This window comes from Raphanus sativus, chromosome 7 (assembly GCF_000801105.2).
Source record: "Raphanus sativus cultivar WK10039 chromosome 7, ASM80110v3, whole genome shotgun sequence".
Classification (NCBI taxonomy): domain Eukaryota; kingdom Viridiplantae; phylum Streptophyta; class Magnoliopsida; order Brassicales; family Brassicaceae; genus Raphanus; species Raphanus sativus.
In genome coordinates, this window is record NC_079517.1 from 7,943,737 (window position 1) to 7,958,393 (window position 14,657).

The window sequence follows — 14,657 nt, forward strand, 5'->3', positions numbered from 1 at the left end:
TCTTTTGACGAAGCAAAATATTATTTTGGGTTATTTTATCATATTCCTAGCAAATAAAAGATGAATTCGATCTGAAAAACAATGTCTACAACCTTGCTGTCTATTTTGCAATAGATATATCATGGATGTATGCATATAAAACACATGTTGCAGACTGTACATCAACTGCGACAGATGATATCCTGCGCTGGTTACAGACTTACAGGTTTATAATATGGGCCCTTAATCCTTATACGCTGATTTAGAGGTTCATAATATGGGCCCTTATTGGGTCGAGAGATGATGGGTTTTCTTCAGCAAGAGATGATGGTCTTTTTTTTTTGAAACACAGATGATAGTCTTATATATTCATATAATCATGTCTTGTTAAAAACACAGCGAAGTAAGCATGTGGTTGGGTGTGAATATGCAATCCATATGGCTGAGAGATTCTCTCAGAGACTACTTTTAGTAAGAAAGCAACTGAAAACACTTTAAAGACTATAAAAACTTGGAAAAGCCATGGCAGATTAGGTTTCATGATGCCAATGGCCTATCAAAAAGATTGATATATATATATTACTTAATTATAAAAGCACGAAAATAATGACGCTATATTATTTTTTGGTAGGCTCCATTCTGTTTTTGCTTTGACTGACATAATTAGATTCTCGATCTTAAAGCTTTCGTTTACTTTTTTTTCTTCCATAAAGTGAAAGAGGAATTAACACTAGATTTATCGTACATTTTAGATCTTAATTGCCCAAAAGATTACCATCATTTAATATTTGGACTCCTTTTTTTACATCGATTTATTATTCTATTACTATAAACGATAAAAATTATGATTTCTTCCATTTTTGAATAAGTGCCACTTTAATATTTTTATACAAATTAAGAAATTGACGAAAATATATGTAAATTATTATTAATTACATATCTTTGACCAATAGTATTTGAGATAAATAAAATTATTTATAAAATTAATGTAATTTACAATTAATTTTCAGCTGAAAATAAGTATAATTTGTATTGGAATAGTAAAATGATATTTTTATATAACAAAAAAAAGTTATTATTATGAAATATATAAAATATATCAAATCAATAATTATAAGTCGTCCGGAGTATCATGGTCTAGTGGTAAAAACGGAGTCTTTCCTATATCCATGTTGCAAGTTCGAACTATGCTGGAGAGAAGTACTTCATGACATCTCTAGACACCACACGGATATAAAATCATGTTTTATGGTCTATTTGCATATCCGCAAAAAGGATATATCTGTAGACTAAACCTCTGCCCCTAGTTTAATCAGAAAAAAAAAACTATAAGTCTACAACCGATAATTTCATGTATTTGAAAGCTTTTTCTTTGAACAAAAATGTATTTGAGAACTTATGCTTTTGACAATTCTACTTTCACTATTAAACTGTTTTATTAAAGAAAATCATTGTGAATTTGTTATCCAATAATCTGAATAATTGATGATAAACTATGTTCTCAATAGTTTGATTATAAGAAAAAACATTTAGTGTTTAAACACAACATTAATCATCTGAATGCTACCTATTGCAGAACTTACATGCTAAATGTTTGGTTGTAGATGATAAATGTTAATACTAATGAAAAACTAAGATTTACATGGAATTACAGGTCTGTTAATGTTAATGAAAAAAAAGTTTGTAACTAGTAAATATAGTTTTATTTGTATTATAGTTAGGCGTTCCATTTTACAAAATTTTATACACACTAAAGAACTAGGACGGTCAACATCTGATACAACAGACAAATATGTTAAACAGTGATCAAAAGTTAAGACCAGCTTCTTGATAGATAATTTTAATTGAATTTCATAAGAAATAAACAAAAGCTATATTATAATTATCAAAAGTTTAAATACAATTCTAGGCATAAGAAGTTTATTTAGATGAAAATTAAATAATTTTAAGACTATAAAATTCTTAAAATAATTTTAACTGATTAAGATAAATATCCAAATAATTAATAAACTAAATAATTAAGATATTTGGAATATATCTCTCTGCATCAACATCACACATACACACATTGCACCTGAATGGTGCTACTTTTTCCTTTTTCTTTTCCTCAGATGTCATTTTCTCTTGAGTTCGTATTAGTCCTAATCATAATATAAGTTACAACATAGTTTGGAAAAGGCATTATCAACAATTACATAGTTTGGAAAAGGCTTTATCAACAATTATATGTCGTTCGTTGGCGCATTATAATAGCAACATTATGTGATCAGTGATCACTTAAACAAATGATTTAATGTCACTTGAGGACCATTACCCGATACAAGATGTCTCTTTGATGTTTCTTTCTTCAAGTAAACAATATCAACTTTATGTTTGTGCTATATATTCTCTGAAGGAAACAATAAACATTTTTTTTTGTTAAGGTAAACATTTTATTTTTAGTAGGATTTTCCAATAATTAACTGTTTAAAACACTCAACGCGGTGATAGCTGGAACGATCTTGGAAATGGCAAAGTTGTTTTGGATTTTACTCAGACTGTCAATAATGTTAATACTATTTTGGATAACATACGAATTTGTCGAGAAATGCATGACTTTCTTGCTCTTGGTGATTGCCAGCAACTATGAAGCTGTGAATCATTACAAGTTCTATAAAACGTGTGAATATATACGGTCATTCAGTTCATATACTATAACCTATAGTTATAAACGTATATTTTTGTCGTACTTAACCGGGACCAGTCTGTGTAATCTAAACGTTTTGGACCACATCCCAAAAACCCACCAACCAAGAGGAAGCTTCAAATTCAAATCATGAATTTGAGTTATATGATAAATATTGTAACTATTGGTTTCATTTCTATTTTTCAAATTATTGGAGCATATATAAAAATGTGCTGAATTGTTTTTCTTGTTATGAGAATATGTGGGAAAATGGTGTGACAAGAATCCATGTCTTATCAAAACCATGTGATCATTCGAGATAAAGACATACACAACGGCTTAATATATACTTTTGTAATGCCTCTTGTGTTTCTACCCCTTCTTGTTCTTGTTTTTTTGCATAGCATGATCAGTATGTAAACTAAACTTACAAGATCGTTATGTAAACTAAACTTACAAGATCGTTGTGTAACTCAATGTATCATCATAATAAAATCAGAAAAGTAAAATATCATTGTATGAAACTCAAATCAGCCTTGTTGTAACACGGAGCGTTACGATTTAGTAGCGTCGAATTCCGATGAAAAGTATTATAGAAATGAACATTTAACTACTTGACTAAAAAGCTTCTCACGAAAATTCTGCCTTGCTGAGTTTTACATAAACCATATTGTTAATAGTCCCAAGAAATGACCGAGATATGACAACGGGAAAGAGCCTAGTAATGCCTAACGGTCGCCAGAGTACAGAGAATCATAGCTTTTCACTATGCTACATAATATTCCGAATATAACCTTAGTAGTCCTTACATCATTCATTGTTAATGGACTATTCATGACAGCTTATAATACATATTTGATTATAGTATAGGTATTCACAATCATACTTTTTTTTTGAAAAACATTCACAATCATACTTGTAATATAGATTTGACTCTAATTTTCTTTAGGTTTACTAATGTAAAACGCCATGGTGTGCACCAAGTAAAACGCCAAAATGTCCACCATGTTAAACGACATATTGGCATATTTACTATTTATCTGTATTATTGCAAGCTAAAATAGATTGGCGTGTGGAATAGTTTTGATTTCATACAATGAATACTCCTACCCAAAAAACAACAACTACAAAGTGGCTACCAATCTACATATATTTATAACGCTAAGGCATCTTAGAGTATTAAATAATATGATACCACAAACATAATGAAAGTGATTGACCGACACATATTAACGTTAATTTGCCTTATAGTGCCCAGGTAACAATTAGAGAAAAACTGGCAAAATACCTTTTCAAAGTTGAAGATACACTTCTTTTATAAACTTCACTTTTAAGAATTAATTGATTATATTACCATACAAAACTGAATAATAATTTTATATGATAATTTGTTTAAATAAAATCATTTTTTTATCTTTTCTCATAATTAGATTTAACCTTCTATTATTCTAACTAAATGCAAACAATATATATAATATTCAGATTATTATCTTAATTTAACCAAGACCAAAAATTATTTTGTCAAGACAAACAAGATCATTGTTTACTACGTGCATTACTATATCATTGGTTAGACTAAACCAACAAATTTTATAATTATGTTTAGACCTATAGATTTAGAAATATATAGTGAATTATTTGTCAAAAAAAAATATATATATATAGTGAATTGTAGGCTTTATGCTTATACATAGGGACACAAATTGAAATAGTGACACCATTTTTTTCTGAAATAGAGGAAATATTTGAAACATTCGTCAATTGCATGGTTTAAAATATAAAATAAACAACACAACTTTATTTAAACAAAAAAATCATAACTACACTACACTGATACTAAAAACATTTTAACTTTTTAAATTTCTGTTATATTAAACTAAAAACACAATAAAAAATTAATATTTAGTTGATGTGTGATTAGTCTTATTTGCGAAATGATTTTTCGTATTTGAGTTATCTCGTTAAAAGTTAGAATAGTTAATATGGTTATATCCTTAATGAACAAAATATATTACCTACAAAATAAAAAAAAAAAAATATTTTGATTACTCAAGTGATTAAAATTAATAGTACTAATAAAAATAATCCAAAATCTAAATAATATATTTTAAAATAAGAGAAGATAACTCCCGTACATATTGTGTTGTTATCTGAAAAAGTATATTTTATTAGAAATTAAAAAATAGAAAATACAACTCAATATTAATGAAATAAAATTCTCAATTTTATATAATTGAAAAGAGAATATTGGATGATTTTTTAAATAATTTATCTATTAATAATGAACATAATATACAAAGAAATATACACAGCAATGTTCAATGAAAACTTAAATAACTATTGGTTAAAAAACACTATTAATATATTATTATTATTATTATTTTTAATTAGTAAATAATATATTAATAAAGTAATTATAAAGTGTTAATGTCTACATGTGCGGACAAAACACTTAGTTAATATTATTGGAATTCAATGAAAACTTAAAATCGATTATGATTAATATTATAAAAATAATTAATTATAGATTAATAAAGTATATTCTTAATTATATACAAACAGAGTATATTTGCAAATAATATTTTTTACGGAACAGATCGTACGTCGCGATTATACTACTTGTCAACTATTTACGGACAGTAAATTATTTCCTCACGCGCTTTTTCGAATTAAATAATTTATTTATATTAAATAAAAAAATATCAAAGCAGAAAAAAAAACACAGCTCATATCTTTCTTTCACTCCCCTCTCTCTCTCTTCTCTGCAGATTTTTTCTACTGCAAAGAGGAGAGAAACCCCAAAGAGAAGGAAGAAGAAATCAAAGAGGAGGAGGAAGAAGAAGAAACCCTAACGAAAGCCTTTTGTATTCTCTTTCAATGGACTACGAGAAGCCTCCCACTGCCACTACTACTACTTTCTCCAGGAAGATGACTAACCGTAGCCACAGCCACAGCCACAGCCTCAGCTTCAGCGCAAATGCCGTATACGACGGCGTCTTCTCTTCTCCGGCGGCGGCGACGACCACTGCGAGGTCGTCTCCTCTCGTCGATTACGGCGAGATATTCCGCGGCTCCGGTCCTTCTCCGTCTTCGATTCCGTTTCTCGATGTCCCCGAGCTCAACGCTGGTAAGGTTAAGGTCGACGTGAGGAGCTCGAAGCTCGACTACTCTTCCGTGTTTGGAGGTTTCGGAGCTTGCGATTTCGCCGTTACTCCCGACGAAGTGATCGTCAAGCCTTTAAAAGAGAAGAAGAAGGATACAAGGTGGAGTTTGATTTCACAAATTTGATTAGCTTTGTTTTAGGTTAGGGTTAATTTATAGTTGAATCTTGGCTTTGTTTGTTTCAATGTGTAGGAATCGTAGGAAAGGTGGAAGCTCTTCTGATGAGGTCAAGAATCTAACTTCGTCACCTGAGATGGTTAGGATGAAGCACTCTGATATATTATTACACCAGACCGGTGAGAAGAATGGGACTACTCATCTTACTCAAGTCCCCGCTGTGCCTGCTCCTAGTCCTACTCAACTCGTTGGTGAGGTTAGTCCGTTGCAGAAGATTGGCCAGGGCAGTGAGAAGGGGACTACTTATGTTACTCAAGTCCGCGCTGTGCCTGATCCTTGTCGTACTCGACTGGTTGATAACGTTAGTAGTCCGTTGCTGAAGATTGTCCACGGGAGTGAGAAGGGGACTACTCCTTCTGCTCAGGTTCCTGTTGTGGCTGCTCCTGCTCAAGTGGTTGATAACACGAGTCTGTTGCCGAAGGTTGAGAGTGAAACACGTATTCCATCAGTTGAGAAGAAGCCGTGTAATGAGGAAGTCCAGGCTTCTAGAAAGCGGAGATCTAAAACTGAGGTAGATTTCGAGAAGGTCTTTGCTCGAGATGAATTCAGTAAGCGTGATAATTCCACGTGCAAGATTGATACAATTGCTGAACGTCGGGATTTGAAGCCACCTTCCAGCTTGCTGCAGCGTACACTCAACGGTGAAAATAGAGCTTCTGAGAGATTTATGGGTTTCAGTTCAGGGCTTCCGGAGAAGTTTCATGAAGCTGAAGATGATGATTCTCCGAGTTCACCTCCATTCTTTGATGCTGAAACAGATATAGATTCTTCTGCTGCTGAGTCCTCTGCGGCGTTGAAAAAGGCTTTAGAAGAGGCTCAAGTGAGAATGAATATTGCAAAACAAATGATGGGAAGGAAGAAATCAGGCTTTCGTACTTCTGCAAAACTGAAATCTTGTGATGAGTCCCCAAAAGTTGAAGGAAAAACCACCGAAGCTGTGGGAAGTTCTCAAGTTGAAGACAAAAGGGACGAAGAAGTTGAAGAAAAACTACAAGAAAGCAGTTCTCAAGTTGAGGACAAAAGGGACGAAAAAGTTGAAGAAAAACTACAAGAAAGCAGTTCTCAAGTTCTCGGTGAAGTGGTGAACTCTTCCGAACAATCATTTTCAAACGAGGGAGATCAGCATGCAAAAAGAGCACGGAAGCAGTGGGAAGTTCCTGAAGGGATTTTAAATTCAACCCCTGACCATAAGCGGGAAGAAGTTGAAGAGCAAGAAGTGGTGAAGCTAGAAGAGGAACAAGCCAAAAAAGCTCGTAAACACTGGGAGTTACCTGGAGGGATATTCAAATCAGTTATGAATAATAGTAAGCAGCAGGAGACAGAAAGCATTGCACCAGCCAAACCTGAAACTGATACGAAACAAGAGGTGCAACCATTGACTGAAAATTCCTTCTATACATTTGGACACCTGGGTAGTAAATTAAAATGTGTTGTAGAGGCCTTCACGGGGAGCAAGGTTTCACAAAAAGATGAGACACATGCAACAGAGGAGGAAAAATCTATCCTCCCTCAAATGGTTCACTGTGAAGAAGGCGACTCACAAGAGATGTTAGCTGGTATTCCAGTCACGGAAGCTAACTTTAGGGAAGCGGAGGAGATCCAGCAACAAACTGACAGTCAAGGCGAAACCAGACAAGAAGAGATGTCTGAATCCACTTTTGTCGAAGGTTGTTCGCAGAAGATGGAGAAAGAAACAGGATGGCAAGTTAAAAGTGCTTGCGAGTCCGAAGATGGACCTGACTGTGGTGTGAAAGATTTCCAAGAGAACCCTCACCTAACTTACAACTTTCCAGATCAGGAGGGTGAGAAGGAGATAGTTTCTGGGCCGCAAGAGATGTTAGCTGGTCCTGATGATACCAAAACAGATGCAAGGGGAGTGGAAGAGATTCCAACACCTAATGAGAGTTTGAGCAAAACTCAATTAGATGAAAGTGTTGGAACTATGGTGTCTTTTGTGACAGAAAGTACTCCTGAGCCAGAAAACATACACGAGGAGACAGAGCACAAGGCTCCCAGGCGAAGAAGAGTTTGGAAAACCTCTGAAGACGTCTACAATATGATAAGGGCCCCGAAGGGAAACAAAAGGCATTGGCAGCTACCAAGTGTGGAAACAGAAACTACACAGAGGTCATTTCAAATGGAAGGTATAAGGATCCATGATACTGAAGAAGCAGAAAGCACATCTGAGCAAGCTAGTGATTCAGGATTGCAAGAAAATTGGACCGTTCTTAAACAAATGTTTAGGCAGATGTTCCAGACAGCAGATACTACTAAGGGCGAGGATGAAACTTATTGCTTAGTGGAATCTGAAAAGGATCATATTGAAATCCATCAAAAAGCTGGAGACGAGAATGGAAAAGAAACTTCTTACCGCCAGATTACTGGTACAGATAGATATGAACAGAATGAAGTGGAGACGGAGTATAAAGCCTACGCACATATGGAGTCGGAAGAAGAAGCAAACTGTAGAGAAGAGGAAGGTAAAGTAGAAGTGCCGGATGCTACTGGAATGGCTAGTGACCACGAAGGTGAATATGTGCCGGAAGTATTTGAAGAAGCTGGCTGGACTCAAGGACTTTCTGAACTTGATGAGAGCAGAGAGCATCCAGATTCTCGTGCTGAAATGCTTGAATATGATCGTAGTGAGACGGATTCAAACAAATCTTGCGAGAAATTTGATCAAACGCGGGAACTAGCAGCGGAAACCAAGAACGATTGTAGCATAGATACTGACACGAGCAGGTCATCTTTTGAAACTAGACAAGGTGATTCACATACTGAGGAGGTTGGCTTAGAGCAAGATGTCAGGGACCAATTCCATGAAAAATACAGCCCTGCGAGTAGCACCCAAGAGCACGTTGAAGAAATAGATTCTGATTCAATTCAAAGTGGTTGGAGCGCTGTAGAGGATGAAGATAAAATCAAGTCTTTTGTAGAGGAAAGTTTGGCAGGTCATCTACAGGATGGAGGGGCAAGTAAGGTTGGAGAAATAGAGGAAACCAAAGAAGAATCTGATGAAATGGAAACAAGTATTGGTGAAGAGAATAGTGAAGATAAGACAGAACAAGAGCACCTGTTTGAGTGTCAAAAGGAGGAAATAGATCGAAACAATGTAGAGCCAGCCGAGTCTTTGCCGAAAGGAGACGAAAAAGTTGGCACATCAACGGATAGAAACATGAAAGAAAAGGAGGGAGAGGAGAGTAGTCGATCATCTATGGAAGAAGAGGGAGATGGTAGTTCTGATGCTTCACAAAAAGAAGCAGAGCGAGTTGAGAAACATCTGAAAAAGAAAGATGAAGCAAAAGAGAAAGAAAGAGAGAGATCTATGGTAGAAAGAGCTATCCGTGAGGCCCGGGAAAGAGCGTTTGCTGATGCTAAGGAAAGAGCAGGAAAAGCCGCAATGGAGAAAGCAAAGGCGAGACCTCCCCGAAGAGTGGCTTCTGATGGTCCAAGGAGATCAGAGAAAGCATCTGTTGAGGTAAATGATAAGTTATCGTCAGCTGAGAAGGCTTCAATGCAAGCTAAACTCAGAGCCGAGCGTGCTGCTGTGGAAAGAGCACTCTCTGAGGCCAGAGAACGTGCCCTAGAAAAAGCATTGTCCGGTAAGTTCGATACTTCTCAAACAAAAAGTTATGGTGGCAGCAAGTCATTTGGCTCCTCTGGTGATAGACGAGGCTCGTCATCTTCTGTGAGTTTCAACCCCTCTTTTCTTATGAATATCCTCCATTCAACTTATCTGGCAAATCTCTCATGTAATATTGTGACCCGTGAAATATACTTAAGCAGGGTACAGAAAACAAAAGTTCGGGTCCGTCTAGTTCTTCAAATCAGACTGGTACGTCTCTGTAGATGTATTTATATATATATATATTGTCGTTTCCAAAATGTTTGATCTATACACTGACCTGTACATTCGATTTGCTTGATAAAGCGAAAGGTGAGCCAATCCAGAGATGCAAAGCTAGATCTGAGAGACACCAGAGAACATCTGAGCGTGCGGTATGTACACCACCTGTTCATCTGTTTAGATATATTCCCATATTCTCTGCTAAAACATGTATTGTGTGTTGTCTATCATTCCAGGCAGAGGCTCTTGCAGAGAAGAAACTTCGTGATCTCAAAGTCCAGAAAGAGGAGGCAGAGAGAAATGTAATCCACATAAACAGAGTACATATCATCTTTGTAATTTGGTTGCGCTAATCCTTTCTTCTCCTCTAACTGGAATTGCAGAGGCTTGCGGAATCTCTTGATGCTGATGTAAAACGGTGGTCGAATGGAAAGGAAAACAACTTGCGGGCATTGCTCTCAACACTCCAATATGTAATTCCCATGGTTCTCAATTCTTTCATGAACCATAGGGATCATCAGTCTTTGACGATTATTGTTGTGTGGTTTTTGGATGATTTGCAGATACTTGGAGCAGAGAGTGGATGGAAACCAATTCCTCTAACTGATCTTGTTTCAAGTGCTTCTGTGAGAAAAGCTTACCGAAAGGCAACTCTTTACGTTCATCCCGACAAGCTTCAGCAACGTGGCGCATCCACACAACAGAAGTACATTTGCGAAAAGGTTTTTGACCTTCTCAAGGTTTGTCTCTCTCTCTCTCTCAATTCCACTTGCTTGAGTTATCTCCATCTGCAAATCAGTTTCTAACCTGCTTCGTTCTGGTCCTCCAGGAAGCGTGGAACAAATTTGGTGCAGACGAACGATAAGCAAAGATGGTGTGAACCTTTTACCCTATTGTCAGCAGTGACCCTAAGAATCAGAACTAACCAGCTCAAGAACCTAAACAAGTAGCTATGATATGGGATGAAGACAGATCTAGAGATGTAATAACCAATAATATAAATATTTGTATTCATGAGTCATAATAATATATAAAAGTAGAAGCTCATTCTTATTCCCAGCTTAAGCATCCACACTATTATTCATCAATGTTTCTCAAACTAAGGTTAATATACACTAAATGGCACAACCAGCATAATAGGTATACATTCAGTAGGTACTCGCGAATCCGTGTAAAGAATACATAAAGGATTCTGGCCAATGGTATAAAGGGCTTTTCATTGAAGGCTTTAATAGTTTTTTCTTTTTGTTCACAAAATCATACACAAACGATCATAAGAAAATTGACAAAACTCATTTTAGAAACACTTGCCTACACGTAATTCAAAACTTCAATAAGTTCTTTCCCTTAAAATAACAAAATGAGCTTCTTTGCTACAGAGAAGCAACAAATGACTGTTTCTTTATCGATGAACAAATGCATCAGGCGGCGCTTGCTCTGGAATCTGCAGCAACCAAAATCACCAAAAAAAGAGTCTTAACTAAATTATTGTTTTGGCAGTAAAATTTTATGACAACTTCAAAGATTTTACCTCTCCTGGATTCCATTTCTCCTTCAACCAGATGCTAGTATCAACAGGCGCACCTCCTGCTTGCAGCTCAGTTCTGCAAGTTTTTCCGCACATGATTCAGGTAAGTAACTATAGCATAGGTCAATGTTTCTTGTGTCCTACCACGGTGAAAAAAATCTGGAAAGAGAATGAGCACTTTACCCGGAAGGTGTGTTTGTTGTGTCTACAACAGGGGAATTGAAGTTGAATGCGGTTTGATTATTCTGGTTACTGTTAAAAGCCGGCGTTGGAGTTACTGAAGGAAAGATGTTGCTGTTTTGTGCAGGTGCGGCGAGTCCTGGTCCAGGTCCAAACGATGCTGGTTGGCTCTGGAAACCGGAGGGAGCAACCGGTCCAAGTCCAAACGATGCTGGCTTGAACATTGCTGATGGTTGAGTCTGGAAACCAGAGGGAGCAACTGGTCCAGGTCCAAACGGTGATGGCTTGAAGGCTGCTGATGGTTGAGTCTGGAAACCAGAGGGAGTAACTGGTCCAGGTCCAAACGATGATGGTTGAGTCTGGAAACCAGAGGGACCTGTGATCATTTGCCAAAAGAGGTTAAAGAAGATGGAGTCTCAGAAAATTTGAACAATAGAAAAACAAAGTACCTGAAGGAGCAGGTTGAGGAGTGTTGAGGCTGAAAGCATTAGGTTGTTGATTAAAGCGCCCAAAGGGATTAGGAGGTCCAGATGAACTGTTTGGAGGAATAAGAAAAGTTATAAGCACGTAACACAAACCAAAGAAAGAGGTAGAAATACAATACCTGACTCCACCACCAGCATTGGTGTTGGGGAATGCTGGTTGTTGGTTGAAGGCAGAGAATCCTGGAGGGGAATTGACCTGACTAGCTGGTGGGAAGATACTAGGTGCAGTTTGATTGGCTGTGACAGGGCCTCTGTATGGACTCCTTAGAAAGTTTTCAAACTCAGCTACTTTGGCGTTTTGCAAATTCCTCTCCCTTTCAACCTACAATTACATAATGGCATCACTGTTGATAAGGCAGCAAAAGAGGAGACATGATTGTGTGTTTTAAGAAAAGATCAAATCTCACAATAGACTGTAGAGGTATTCCTCGTTTGGATTCTTCATAAGCCATGGCACGTAACTCTTCGTAGCTGATATCACCAGAAATGTCACAAGGAAGGCTAGAAAAGAAAAAAAAAAGATTAGAAAAACGTTATAAAGAAGAAAAAAAAATCAAAAAGGATTGGTGGATGGTAAAGAAGAAGCAATAAATTACATACTGTTTAAAGTGAGCGTAGCAAGTGAGCTTCCACATGGGTCTCTCGTTCTTAAGATCTTCTTGAATAAACCGCTTACACGCAGCAGGATCCGTGCATCTTTTGCAAAGTAACCAAAAGACAAGTAAGTAAACAGTCAACTACTTCCAAAAAGAAACAAAGGGGTTGATGTATGATACTCACTTATGGTCTGCCTGCTGCGTCTGTTTACCAGACTGCTGTGTAGAAGAAGCACCACCACCACTAGAAGGATTACGTTGCCATGTATTCTGAAAAGGCTGTGAGCAACAAATTTGATTCAAAGATGCTTTCTTTTCTTCAACATTAGTAATCAAAAATCAAAACTTTTGCAATCTTAGAAAAAAAAAAGACAGAACCTGAGATTGATTAGGTCTGTTGGAGTTAGAAGCGCCTTGAACACCAAATCCAAAAGGGTTGGAGGAGCTCTTGTTCTGCTGTTGTTGATCTCTGGATGATTGTGTACCGAAGCCGAAAGGATTGTTGGGTTTAGTTTGTTGTGGATGAAGGTATCTACATCTTTCCCCATACCTACAACTGCAAGAAACAACACAACCGATGAATCAAAACAACTTTTGGCACACACACGTAGAAGATTCCCAAGAAGAAGTATAATACCTGCCCTGCTGAAAGTTTCTGCACAACTCCTTTCTCATACTCACTTGCTTCTCTCAAACCTTCCTTCCCACAAAGTGTACTTCTTTCTGCTGTATAATCTCTTTTCAAAGAAACGAGTTAGCGTCGAATCGACGACGAAGACTGCTGGTTTCCAGTTTTCGGGTCGGATTGAGGTTAATAGTTTTATTGGATCCGGGTCTTCTGAGTAAATGATTTAGGTTTATATTGGTTTACTCTGTTTAGAATCGATTTAATCATTAATATGTATACCCATGAATATCCATAAAAATATGTATCATTTTAATTAAATTTTTTATTTTATTTGAAACTCTAAAAAAAATTCAAAATAAACAAAAATCAATGAAATTAAATAAAAATTATTGAGACCAAATAATTATTAATATTGAAAACTTATAGTACTGAAAATCACTAAAATGAAATTTTCAAATAAAAATTCATTATAGCAACCACATAAATATAGGCAATAAACACATATAGACTTGAAAATATGTATAATTGAGTTTTCGAATCAAGAAATTTTTATAAAGAAATTTAAACATATAATTATCTATAAAAATTCTAGAATAATTTCAATTTGAAACATAAAAAGTCGGTTCCGGTTCAAATTTTCGAGTAGGGGAACCGGTATAAACGTAATTTAAGCCTCATCATCTCCTTTCCCCTTATCCATCGTTAGATGCTTCTTCTTCTTCACCAGTGAACAAGAAGAGTTAGAGATAGTGCCTTGGCCCAAAGCGAAAAAAAAAATGGCGGTTTCTCTCCCGAACTCGTTCTTCCAGATCAATCCATGTGCTCCTTCTCTCGTAATTAGAAAGGTAAAAATCTACTCCTCTTCATTTATACTCTCCTCTCCTCTCCTCAAATCACTAAACTTTATTCCGAATAGCCGACTACGGCGGCGGCAGCGATTGGCGCGAGAGGAGGAAAGAAACCGGCGGGAAGCAGTCCCTCGGTGGTTCAAGTGACGTGCAGGAAGAAGGATCTGCACCCCGAGTTTCACGAGGACGCCAAGGTCTACTGCAACGGGGAGCTCGTCATGACCACCGGAGGGACCAAGAAAGAGTACGTCGTCGATGTCTGGTCCGGTAACCACCCGTTCTACCTCGGGAACCGCTCCGCTCTGATGGTTGATGCTGATCAGGTTGAGAAGTTCCGTAAGAGGTTCGCCGGGCTGTCGGAGATTATGGAGATTCCTGTCCTGAAAGGAGAGATCGTCTTGCCGACCAAGAAGAGCAAAGGTGCTGGTAAAGGGAAGAAGAAATGATGAGACTGTTACAATGTTTTCTAGTTGTCTTTTTTTATTATTCGATCGAAAGTGGACTGCTTTGGCGCTGTTGGTTTGTATGTTACATTTCTTCTGAATTCAAATGATTATGCTTT

The 14,657-nt window shown here is 36.6% G+C and overlaps 3 protein-coding genes across 7 annotated transcripts; 2 read left to right on the forward strand and 1 right to left on the reverse strand.

Moving 5' to 3' along the window:
• The first annotated feature begins 5,365 nt into the window (after positions 1–5,365).
• LOC108817459 (auxilin-like protein 1) lies at positions 5,366–10,883 on the forward strand. Of its 4 annotated transcripts, none has more exons than XM_018590149.2 (8): positions 5,366–5,907; positions 5,999–9,671; positions 9,767–9,818; positions 9,915–9,982; positions 10,067–10,132; positions 10,214–10,303; positions 10,394–10,570; positions 10,660–10,883. In XM_018590149.2, exons 1-8 carry the CDS (start codon positions 5,522–5,524, stop codon positions 10,693–10,695), a joined length of 4,548 nt encoding a protein of 1,515 aa, XP_018445651.2. In that variant the 5' UTR covers positions 5,366–5,521; the 3' UTR covers positions 10,696–10,883. The 4 variants fall into 4 exon arrangements, with proteins under 4 accessions (XP_018445651.2, XP_018445654.2, XP_018445653.2 ...); XM_018590152.2 differs by having other exon boundaries at positions 9,921–9,982; XM_018590151.2 differs by having other exon boundaries at positions 9,770–9,818.
• Positions 10,884–11,030: 147 nt separating this feature from the next.
• On the reverse strand, positions 11,031–13,447 carry LOC108833894 (zinc finger CCCH domain-containing protein 16). Of its 2 annotated transcripts, XM_018607287.2 has the most exons (10): positions 13,257–13,444; positions 12,998–13,175; positions 12,804–12,898; positions 12,624–12,719; positions 12,431–12,524; positions 12,143–12,345; positions 11,988–12,073; positions 11,542–11,914; positions 11,362–11,434; positions 11,031–11,274 (listed from the first exon to the last, which is right to left on the reverse strand). In XM_018607287.2, the coding sequence occupies exons 1-10, from the start codon at positions 13,292–13,294 to the stop codon at positions 11,233–11,235; spliced, it is 1,278 nt and encodes a 425-aa protein (XP_018462789.2). In that variant the 5' UTR covers positions 13,295–13,444; the 3' UTR covers positions 11,031–11,232. The 2 variants fall into 2 exon arrangements, with proteins under 2 accessions (XP_018462789.2, XP_056847092.1); XM_056991112.1 differs by having other exon boundaries at positions 11,988–12,345; positions 13,257–13,447.
• Positions 13,448–13,930: 483 nt separating this feature from the next.
• Positions 13,931–14,657, forward strand: LOC108816071 (50S ribosomal protein L31, chloroplastic). The gene is made up of 2 exons (XM_018588640.2): positions 13,931–14,092; positions 14,164–14,657. Exons 1-2 carry the CDS (start codon positions 14,024–14,026, stop codon positions 14,539–14,541), a joined length of 447 nt encoding a protein of 148 aa, XP_018444142.1. The 5' UTR covers positions 13,931–14,023; the 3' UTR covers positions 14,542–14,657.